Source organism: Manis javanica, chromosome 3 (assembly GCF_040802235.1).
Source record: "Manis javanica isolate MJ-LG chromosome 3, MJ_LKY, whole genome shotgun sequence".
NCBI lineage: Eukaryota > Metazoa > Chordata > Mammalia > Pholidota > Manidae > Manis > Manis javanica.
In genome coordinates this window covers 210,336,598-210,347,332 of record NC_133158.1, presented here as the reverse complement: position 1 = coordinate 210,347,332, position 10,735 = coordinate 210,336,598, and the positions used below count along the sequence as shown (strand labels likewise).

Genomic DNA, 10,735 nt, shown 5'->3' with positions numbered 1-10,735 from the left:
AGGTCAGTGTTCCTGCCAAAGAGCAGGGCAAACCAGCAAAACCACTCACAAAGCAAATGGTACAATTTTAATTCATCACAAGTTAGATAGAAAGAAGGTAAGAGAAGTGCTCTTCCCGGACACAAGAAGCAGGGCAGGGGCAGGAGGTGAAGTGGGGAGAGCAGGAGAGTAAGAAAAGGGGGGAGAAGACAGGAGGGGCAGAGTGAGGGAAGGGGGGAGGCGGGAGGCTGGGGGGAATGTGGATTGTGGTCCGAGCCCCGTTTGGCCTCGCCTCTCCTTCTCCCCGATACTCGGTGAGGTGACAACAGCAGCCTGCGCCTGGACCCCCAGTAGTTTGCTCCCGGACTGTGGCCGGGTCCCCCGCAGGGGCTACATGGCTGTCGGTCCAGACCAAATTCATATTAAATAAATTCCAATATACACTGTACAAGAAAGCCAGGTTCACCTCTCATCTCACCAGCTGCCTACCCCCAAAAGAAAACCCCTGTCCAGCCTCTCTGTGCAGGGGGCTTTGGGGGACCTCTGAGGGCGGAGAGGAAGGAGAAGGAACAGCTTGCTTCCCAGGTCAGCCTGCCATGCCCATGCACAGAGCCGTTGTGGCCGCTAGGGGCACCAGCGTGCCCACCCCACAACAATGGCCGTGTGAGGAGGGGCTGGCCCAGGTGCGAGCCTGGCAGAGCCCCGTTTGTCACCCCCTGGTGTCTACAGCCCTGGTTCTCCTCCGACCAGCTGCAGCCTGAGCGGCACAGTCCGGGGCCGGGGCGGGGAGGGGGAGTCGTGCAGAGTGGCCAGGGAAGGATGACTCCCCTCAGCCTTCTCCTGAGATGACCCACATGACCGAAGGCAAGGCAGGGCCGGGGTGGGGAGGCACAGGACAGGCAGGGCAGAAGGTGCAGGCAGGGGCGCCCCCTCTGTCACTCCGCAGGCGGGTGGGCCAGGTTGGCCATGACCTTGGCCTGGTCTACGGCATCGAGCAGGTTCTTGGCATCAACGGCCAGGGTATGGGAGGCCGTGAGCATCTGCCGCTTGCACTCCTCGCTCAGGGAGGTCACGGCGTTCTGCTGGGCCAGTCGCATCTTATTGATGAGCTCCGCCAGGTCCTTGTTGAGCAGTTTCTGGGTCCCTTCGATCTGTAGGAAGAGTGCACGGGAGAAGCCGGGAGCATGAGGAGCCCCCTGGTCACGGACAGGAGTATGGCGAAGCCTGGGACGGGTTCTGGCCCAGGCAGCGAGTTTACTGGGGGGCAGGTCCTGACTCGGGCCGAGCAGAGTCCCAGGCGGCACCTGAGCCGCAGCCGGGTGTACAAGGGCAGGCCCTGCAGACATCCCAGAGCCCAGCCCAGTCTGATCAAGCCCCTCAGTGCTGGCCCAGGGGGTGAGGGAACGGTTAGGGGCAAGTGTGTTTATCCATTTGTTAGCAGTCCATCATCAAATCAAGAGACCAGGGCCTGGTTTGAGCTGCGCAGTTTGGTTGACTGCTGCACTCCTAGGGCCTCGCACATACTGCTGAGCATACACGCAGCCCTCAAGAGGTGTTTATCAACAATGAATGGTTGGGCCATCAGGCCCAGGTAAGGCCACCAGGACAGGCCGGGCTGGGCTCCTCTGTGGGCTGCTGTGATCACCAGAGGGACCAGGAAATGCCCAAGCCCTCCCGCATCGTGTCCTGAGCGGTCACAGATGGTGGGGACTGTGGTGGGGTGTGGTGGTCATGTGTGCTGTGTTGCTGGCCACTGGGAGATGGTGAATCAAACTACAGCCTGGCAGGGGGTGGGGGAGCCTGGGGCTGATCTGCTGGGGTCCACAGGGGTTTCCCAAAGGGCAAGCAACAAGTGTTCAGAGGCACCGTGCCAGCCTCCCACGGCTGCAGTAACAAATGGCCACAAATGCAACAGCTGAAAACAACCCAGACTTACCCTCGTACACTCCTGGAGGTCAGATGTCTGGACTGGGTTACATGGGGCTGAGGCCAAGGCAACAGCTGGCCCGCATGCCTTCTGCAGGCTGCAGGGGAGCATCTGTTCTCTGCCTGCTCCAGCCCCTAAAGGCCACTGCCTTCCTGGGTGTGTGGGTCCTTCCAGCAAAGGCACCGTTCCAGCCTCTGCCTCCGCCACCACCCCTCTGACCCTGACACGCCTCTGCTCCACCTCTCTCTTCCGAGGACCCTTGTGGCAGCACTGGGCCCACCTGGATAATCCGGCATGATCCTCCTGCCTCAAGATCCTTAACTTAATCACATCTGCAAAGCCCCCTTTGCCACATAAGGTAACAGAGTCCCAGGGTCCGAGCATTAGGGTGCGGACGTCTTTGGGGGGCACTGTTCTGCCTCCCACAGGAGCTATCTCAGGAAAGAGCACTGAAGTCCTGTTTTGGTTTTCAGTAATTGTTTCTCACTTAAATAAAGAAAATTAGATTAAATGATCACTTGAAGAAATCTTAACTGCTCTTTTGATGTCCCCCCCCCCTTGACTTCAGTATGGAGGGTGACCAGAGAAAGGGTCCCAGGAGGGAGGGGGCGGTGTGTCCTGTGCACACCCTCATGCATGAAGAAGTCGCTGCAACTATCTGAGACCTCAGGGAGGAAGTCGCCCTGGGAAGCTGCCAGCTTCCTGGGTGCCCACACAGACCCCGGTGGCACCTGCTCAGACGGCCATCAGAGCCACCTCCTGAAGGCTCCGGAGAGAGGTGGCGCTGCCCAGGCGGCCCTTCACAGGGTCCTGTGTGAAATGCAGCGGGGCCAGCCAAAGGCCAAGGGGAGGAGGGGCAGCTGGTGGCAGTCAGACGAGGACTCTCACCTCTGTCCTTGAAGATGACGGCAAGGAGGGGAGAAGGTCGTCCACACTGCCGATGAGCTTCCGCAGGGTCAGGCCCACGTTCTGTGAGAGGTTGGGGACTGTCACCTCTGGCTTTATAGAAAGCCATGTGTCTTCTGGGACGAGCCCTCCTGGGGATGCGCCTGCCTTCCAAGCTTACCTGGGACTAAATGTCATCTAACTGCCGTGTTCTAATGGGGGTCTCCCTGGAAGGGCACCTGCTGGGCCCACAGGGAAGCCCAGCCTTTCCCCTTCCCATCAGGGCTGGAGGAGCAACGACCCTCCCCGCCCAGCCCGCCAACTGCTGCCCATGCTTCTACACCCCTCTCACCTTCACCACCACAACGTAGCCCTCGGGAGGCAGCTGGCAGAGCTCGTTCTTGAGGTCCAACACAGCCCGCACCAGCTCCATGACATTGAGGTACACCAGGTCGTCAGTCCGGTCCAGGTTGGCTGTGGGCTGGATGGACTGGGGCAGAAGCAGAGGGCTGGGGGCGAGGGTCTCAAGCTGGGGGACGCTACCCTTCTTTCCTGGGCAGGCACTGCTGGGGCCAACTGAGCCACCAGCTCAATTTGAACAGACTCTCTCCAAAATAATAGGGCCTGTCCTGGGGTGCTCCCTCCCTTCTACTTCCAGGGCGGTGGCCCTCACATTAGAGTCTGCCAGGTGGCATCCTGGCAATACTGGCGGCCGGCATCCCACCAGGCTCAGTGAACTATCACCAAGGCGGGGGTTTCCAAAGCTCCTCAAAGCTCCCCAGATAATTGCTTCAGGCAGCCAAGGCTGAGACCCACTGCTGCAGGGTGAGGAGGACCAGACCCCGCCTTAGGCTGCTGCGACAACAAGGTGGGTGCAGGGGCCAAGGGGTGGCTGGAGAGAGGAAGGGGTCTGGGCCTCCTGCTCACAGGCTGCACCCGTGTGCTCACCTCCAGGTCAGGGAGGGGCACGGGGACAGGACCCTGGCCTTTCCCTTGCCTTTTTGTGACTTGGCTGTGTGGCCTTAGACAAGGCACTTGCCCTCTCTGGGCCTCAGCTGTATAATGAGGATACAGGACCCAGTTATTTCTGAGGGCCTCTCAAGGCTTCCTAATCCATCGCCTTCAGTCTTAGGAGCCCTGATTCAAATTCATTACCAGCTCTGGCAGAGTCAACACATACCTGCGCGCCCAGCCGCGGCGGCTTTTGTGGGGGCCCCGTGAACTCCGCTGCAAAGGGGAGGAGAGTCAGTGAGGGGCTCTCAGCACCCCGGTCCTTCCATTTGTACCTGCTGATGACCATGCCACCCCTCTCCTCCTCTCCTGGGGGACCCAGAGAAATAGCCTCGGATTCCAGGAAGATGCCAGGAAAATAATAACCTCTAGTCTCCCGGTCCTCCCATAGTCAGAGACAAGACACTGCCCACTGCATAGAAAGAAAAAGCCACGGATGCAGCAGCATGGAGCGACTGCAGTGCTGGTCCAGCGTCTGCCCTGGCCCCGAGGAGCAGCGCACACTCTGGCCCTGACAATCTGGAGGCAGTGGCTTCTCTCTGTGAAGGCATCGGCGGCTGCGGGGACCCCACGAGGTGCAGCAGCTATGGGGGGAATCTGTGAGGATTCCCTAATGGTCTGCTTTCAGCTTTTGGGGGGTCAAGGAAATGTACCAGCAGAAGAACCATGCTCTTCACTCCCTGCTTGGATAAGCAAAGACACGCACAAGCCCGGGGAGAGTGGGCCCCCGGGTACAAGTCAGGACACTCCCTGGGCCTTAAGGTAGTAAATGGGAGGGTTAGCTCCGAAAGATCCCTGGGGCTGGCTGCCTGGGCTCAAATCTGAGCTGCATGTCTTTCGATGTTACTAAACTTTTCTGGGCCTCGGTTGCACATCTTTTGTTAAATGACATGATAATAAATTGTACCCATCTCATGGAGTTGCTATGAGACTAAACATGTTGACATTTGTAAACAGCTTGGGCCTGTGCTTGGCTTGAGTTTTCTGTGACTGTTGTCATTGTCATGGGTTGCTGGCCTCCCCCACTTTAGCAGAAGCTTCTGGCAAGACCCTGCCCATTCGGCTGCCCTGCCCTCTTTCTCTCCCGTCCCTGGTTCTAGGGAACATGAGCATCAGTGGGGAGAGGTGAGCGGAGCTACTTTATTTGCCTGCACAGAGAGCCCCCGACAGAGTGTGTGGGAGATGGGAAGGATAATTCACCCACTCCTCCAAATACACGTAAGAAGGAGATACACGGGGCCGAGGACTGAGGACTGTGGCACCAGAGAGATGAGAAGAGGCTCCGGGCAGGGCGAGGGCGGGGCAGCAGATGGAGCAGCGGGCGAGCGTCCATTCCCCAGTGGACCCTGTCTGCACCCTCGGAATTAAAACAGGCAGATGTTTCTTAAAATGGCAAGTAGGCTCTGCTGCTGGCTGAGGTGGGCAAGGAACAAGGATGGTGGCTGGACCTAAGGTGTCAGGCAGAATCCCTCCCAAGGGATGGGTGCTGACACTTACTGTAGCCAGCCTCCTTCTCTGGCGTCTGGAAAGAAGAAAGAAAACCCATCACTAATGGACTCTGGGAACAACCCACTTTCCGCTCCTCCTGCTCCCCGTGCACAGAGGGACTCTAGGGCGCTCCTGCCCAAAAGTGGCCTGGGGGTGGGTGCCTCCTTTCTGAGAGGCCGAGGGGTCCTGTGGCAGAGGCAGGAGACCCTAGTGGGTAGTAACTCCTAGTCTCCTGGTCCTCTCGTTTTCAGAGACAAGATACTGTTCACTTTATAGAAAGAAAAGCCACGGACGCAGTGGGATGGAGTGGCTGCAGTGGTGGTCCAGCCTCTGCCCTGGCCCCGAGGAGCAGCCTCATGGAGTAGAGGGAAGAGGTGGGCTCCCACAGCGAGAGGCAGAGGGAGGAGGTGGGTGGGCCCAGGGCCTGGACTTGGGGTCCCACCTCTGTGAGGACTTCCCACGGCTCCGCTCTAGGGAAAAGACCTCTCTCAGTGACTTACCAACAGCGACTTATTGTTCATGTAAACCATGGGGTCCTGCAGAGGAGGAAACCAAAGCACAGGACTTAGGATTCTAGAACTAGGATCCCCAAGAATGCAGGGACAGCACTGACTGCAGTCAGCTCAGGTGGCAGAAGATGACACAAACCGACACGATGGCATGGACATACCTCCCCTGCAAGCGTGGTTACCCGCACGTGTTCAGTAGTGCCACAGAGCATGTCTCCCTTCCCTCCCTCGGCCCAGCAGCTGCTCACCAAGGACTTCTCCTCCTGCCTCAGCCACTGATAATCCTCCACCATCTGCTTCTGCTGCTTGTCCAGGATCTGCCGCATCTTGACCCGCTCGGCCTCCCATAGCTGCTGGGCCTCTTCTCGGCTGCTGGGCCGGATGAAGTCCTCCTCCTAGGAGGATAGCGGGGAGAGAGGCGAGGACGCTGAGCCCCGGGACAGGAGAGGGGCAGTCCTCAGTAGAGCTCTGCGGGAGCCACAGGCCTTAGCCTCACCCGCTGCTTTGTTCTTATGAAGCTGTTCTTCAATCCACAGCCATGTATGCAGACACTTACTGGGTCATCAGCCCCAAGCTCAAGCCTGTGATGCAGTTGATGCCAAACCTGAGATCTCACTGTTCCACATTCATCATATTCCAACGAGTGCATGATCTGGTAATACAATTTTATTTTCAAATTACTACCCTAATGTGAATTGGCCTTTCCCACGGTTGCAGTCATCTAATGCACAGAGACATGCAAAGCCAGCCCTCCGGAAAGCCGTGAGTGCTTACTTCCACCTAAGCACCATGGCAGCAGGCTTCCGGGAGCAGAATGCAGTCCCCGCGAAGCTGCGCCTGGCGGGCTGGAGCCTGAGACGAGGAGCAACGTCATGCGTCCATCTGATCGTGCCTTTTTACTAAGACATACGTTTTATTAGGATAGTAGCTTGGGTTATTTAGCCAAAGGTTAAAAGAAATACACAAGCTAAGAGATAAAGTGAAGAACAAAAATGTAAAATGGATCTATAGATACACAGTAACTGCTTCCTCTCCCTAGCTTAATTAATCTAACCCTTGTTTTAACTCATTTGTGGGGCTTTGGATGTATTGATAGTTTCACCTGCAATTTCTTAAACAGAAAGTGTTGCATATTTTCTTTTTCTTTCCCTTCAATCTTCTCCAAGGTTTGTTTATATCATTATCTGTTCAGTCCCTGAAATACTTTTGCTTTTTTCCTGGTGCCCACAATCACATGGCATCACAAACTCATGACGTTAGTGTCCTCTTAATTTCAGAAAGCCCAGGAGGGGGGCCTTTGCCAGGGGGCAGGGCCTTTCTATGACACCCAGGCCACCAGGTCCCCAAAACTCTTTCTTTTGCAGTAGCCAGTGTACATACAAGTCAATTGCAAATAATGCCAGAAGTTATTCTCAATTCACCTTAGCAAGCCATTCTCTCTGCCAAGCCTCTAAAATAGACTTTCCCCACTAAACTCTCTGCAACCCACTTGACTATAACAACATGTTTTCAGAATAGTTATATTGGTTTGTTTCTCCTATTGCTCATTGAGCTTCAGTTACCACTCTCAACTTCTAACAATACTGTTCCCCACAAAACTCAATTTCTTGCTGAACTATTCTGTTTGATAATCTCTTCAACAGCTACTTCTGAAGTGACTATTATGTGGTGGACCTAGGGCTGTCCCTGTTCTCATGGCGGAGAGCAAATAACAGTCTGGGGTTTCTCGACCTCTGCACTATTAGCCTTTGGGGACAGGTGCTTCTTTACTGGGGGAGAATTTCCTGTGTACTGTAGGGTGCTTGGCAGCAACTCCACCCATTAGCACCAATTGTAACAAAAATGCCTCCAGACATCAATCCAAAGGTCCCTATGGAGGCAAAATCACCTCAGTGGAGAGCTGCCGAGCTAGACCTTATTATAACAAACTTCAGAATGTAAGAACATTTTATAATCATAGAATTGGTTAACATAAATATTTATTTCACTGAGGCTGATGCTCCAAAATGAGGAAGTTTTAAGGCTACAAATCTCCCCAGTTCAGCGTGAACAACCGCAAACATAATAGTATGGCTCTGCCAAGCTGCTGACAAGTAGTGGCAGGCGGGAACTCAGTCAAGCATCCCGACGGTAGAGTTAAGAAGCCGATGTAAGGACCGAGGAAGACTGAATATCAGTAGGGGGACTTGCCAGACTCCAGACAACACCGTGTACTGAAGCGCTAAAAGAAGACGCCTCCGTTCAGTTCTCTCATATGCCCAGGCCTGAGCACTACCTTAAATATTTTAACATGTATTAGAAGATCTGTTCCTGTGTTTTCTGAAATCCACCCCCCCACCCGCCCCTGACCCCCTGCAGTGAAAGATACTGTTAATGGAATTTACTGTTATTTTAAATCTCAATCATAAGATCTTTAAGAGGAGGTTGCTGCCTTCCTGACTCTGGTGTGGAATCCCACAGATTCCCAGATGAGTCAGAAAATAGAGTCAGTCAGTAGAAAAACTGTTTCTGTAGGAAAAACATCTCTGATTTCTGTTAAATGCTTTCAAGTGCTCTGCAGGGGGGCCTATTACACTTTTCCAGCGTTCTACCTGGAAAAGGTTTTCTCAGTGTTTCCGATGCATACCATAAAATAGAGTTTATATTTTTAACTTCTTTTCATTTATGTAAAGAAATGCTCATTATGTTCTTTCAGACAGACTTTCCTTATGGCAAGTACGACTAAATCCCTGACACAAAAGGTCCTTTTCCCTGCTGCACAGTCTGTCTTTATGGAACTGCACAGGGACCTTATGGTGAAGCAGGGATTAGACAAAGGCAGTGCTGCCTCTCAAACGTGCAAAATAGCTTCTTTCTAAAAGGACACTTTTAAAACAAAGCTCGTTAAAACTCAATTACAAACAGAGTCAAGCGTAGGAGGGTGGAGGAACTGAATACTACCTAAATTACAGTGCATGCCTAAAAACGCAGTTTTATTATTGTTCAGTAAAGATATAGATTCGTTAAATTAATATAAAAGAGAAAAACGAGTTAGGTCAGTGGAAAATTTATACCACAATAGATCTTGCTGCCTAGAATTCTAGATAGCTTAACACATTTCAAAATTTAACTAAATTAGGAATAAAGATACAGAATTTAGAAACATGCTTTCTTATATTTTCAAAATCTTTTGGACCATTTACAATTTTGAAATGTAACAAACAGGCAGTTTCTATAAAAATTTTTAGAGTGTGTACTGAGCCTGCAATACCATGCATCTATACAGAGTCAAAGCAAAAATATTAAGGGTTTTAGTCTGCTTTACCACATGTCAAGATTCAGCTCAGGAAAACAAATCAAGTGTTTATGGCAACTGACCACAGGGACTATGTTGAAGAAAAGATAGGTGGTGACACATAACAAGTGGGTATCTGGTTCTGATCAAAAGTGCTTTTTCTTTTTCACAAGGTTTGACAGTCTGAAGCTAGTCCATGAAGTACTCAGGGCCTCATTAGACAACAGAGGTGACGGGGAGGGTGGCTTAGCCCCACACCGGCTCCCCAACACTCCTCACACAGCAGCAACCTTGCAAAAGCAGCAGGAGCACAGCCATGAGGAAGCCTTTCCTTTGACTGAGGAGAGATTTAGCAACCAGAGCAATCAGACAGGAAGGGCAGAGTGGGGTGGAGCCCCCAGGATCTTTTGTTCTCTGGCACCATCAGACTTTGCTATGCTCTGCCCACGAGACCCCACACCACCCGCAGGGCTTAGGAAAGGAGAGATTTTACATCATTCACCACAAAACCAGAGTATGGGTGGGGGCAGGTCTGGATCTAGCTGGTGTCCTCAGCAGCAGAGCCTAGCTCGGCTCACACCTCTAACATGTTTGCAAAGGAGAGGGAGTAACAGAGCCCCTTGGTGGCCTGATTGATGCACTGAAGCAGAAGGGCACCTCCTGGGCCTGAGGATGTGGGGTTCCTGGTGTCCCAGGCACCTCCCTCCAGCAGCCTCCTTGGTCTAGGCTGCGACCCAGCATGCAGAGCCCTCTTACCCGCATGCTGTGGCGCTTGAAGACATTGTGCCGGTGGAGAGGTGGGGTGTGCAGCGAGTTTACAGGAGATGGGTACTCCATAGGGCTGGTGAGCGTAGGTGAGCTGGCACACAGGCCCTCGGGGACCTATTCAGGAGAAGCAAAGGAGCACCAGGCACAGAGACAAGGCAAGAAGGTGGACAATTAGCTGCTACAAACAAGAGCACAAAGAAATGACACGTGAGCACCATGGGAGAGCAGGACTTGCTCTCTCGGAGCGCAAGTTCTAATAAAGAACATGGCATGGGCATTACATTGGCCATTTGGGAGACATGGTGGAGCAACAGACACAGCTCTTGGCTGGAAGCAGCACAGTCACCGTGGCCTCGTTCCCCTAACAGCCGTCTATCACCATGCTCTGCATATGATGGAGTCCACACCCGTTACTGAGCTATTGAGTACATGTTTCCTCCTTTAGGACTTTTCAAAAAAGAGTTCTATTTCATAGTCACATTACAAACTGACAGATATGATTAGCTCACAGATATGTATATGCATATATACATACATATATATAGTCATTTAAACATCACAAAAATGGTATGTTTCTTTTTAGGGATATTGTTTCTATCTTATGCATCACAGTTTTTTCTTCACATGATGAGGATTCGTGTGTTCTTGGTTGGCCTTATTTTCGCACCTGGGGAGTTTCCTTGAGAAATATATGACCATGGGACACCACCCTTCTGTAAGGAGCGCCAAATAAACAAACATTGTTTCTGTTGGTTGAGATGCTCCATTATTGAGCAGCAACTACCAGCTGAGGGATGTAAGGGAAGAAAAGGGAGGGGCCTGAGCTCCCTATGACTGAGATGCAAGAGAGAGACACAGGACAGAGACAGAGACAGAGACAGTCTGAGACAAGCA

General features: G+C 52.8%; 1 protein-coding gene across 11 annotated transcripts in view; it reads right to left on the bottom strand.

Moving 5' to 3' along the window:
* Positions 1-47: 47 nt before the first annotated feature.
* The window catches only part of PTK2B (protein tyrosine kinase 2 beta), a 122,650-nt gene continuing 111,962 nt past the window's right edge, over positions 48-10,735 (bottom strand). For 8 of the 11 annotated variants that reach the window (XM_017655810.3, XM_037024538.2, XM_037024537.2 and 5 more), the window contains 9 exons: positions 9,830-9,955; positions 6,296-6,451; positions 6,048-6,194; positions 5,791-5,826; positions 5,300-5,324; positions 3,972-4,018; positions 3,144-3,281; positions 2,795-2,875; positions 48-1,130 (listed from right to left, as the gene is read on the bottom strand). In XM_017655810.3, the coding sequence (XP_017511299.2) occupies positions 915-1,130; positions 2,795-2,875; positions 3,144-3,281; positions 3,972-4,018; positions 5,300-5,324; positions 5,791-5,826; positions 6,048-6,194; positions 6,296-6,451; positions 9,830-9,955 (972 nt within the window). In that variant the 3' untranslated portion in view covers positions 48-914. Of the gene's footprint in view, positions 1,131-2,794; positions 2,876-3,143; positions 3,282-3,971; positions 4,019-4,168; positions 4,215-5,006; positions 5,160-5,299; positions 5,325-5,790; positions 5,827-6,047; positions 6,195-6,295; positions 6,452-9,829; positions 9,956-10,735 lie in introns of those variants that run through there. The other 3 variants (XM_017655815.3, XM_017655813.3, XM_017655814.3) reach the window with 3 other exon arrangements.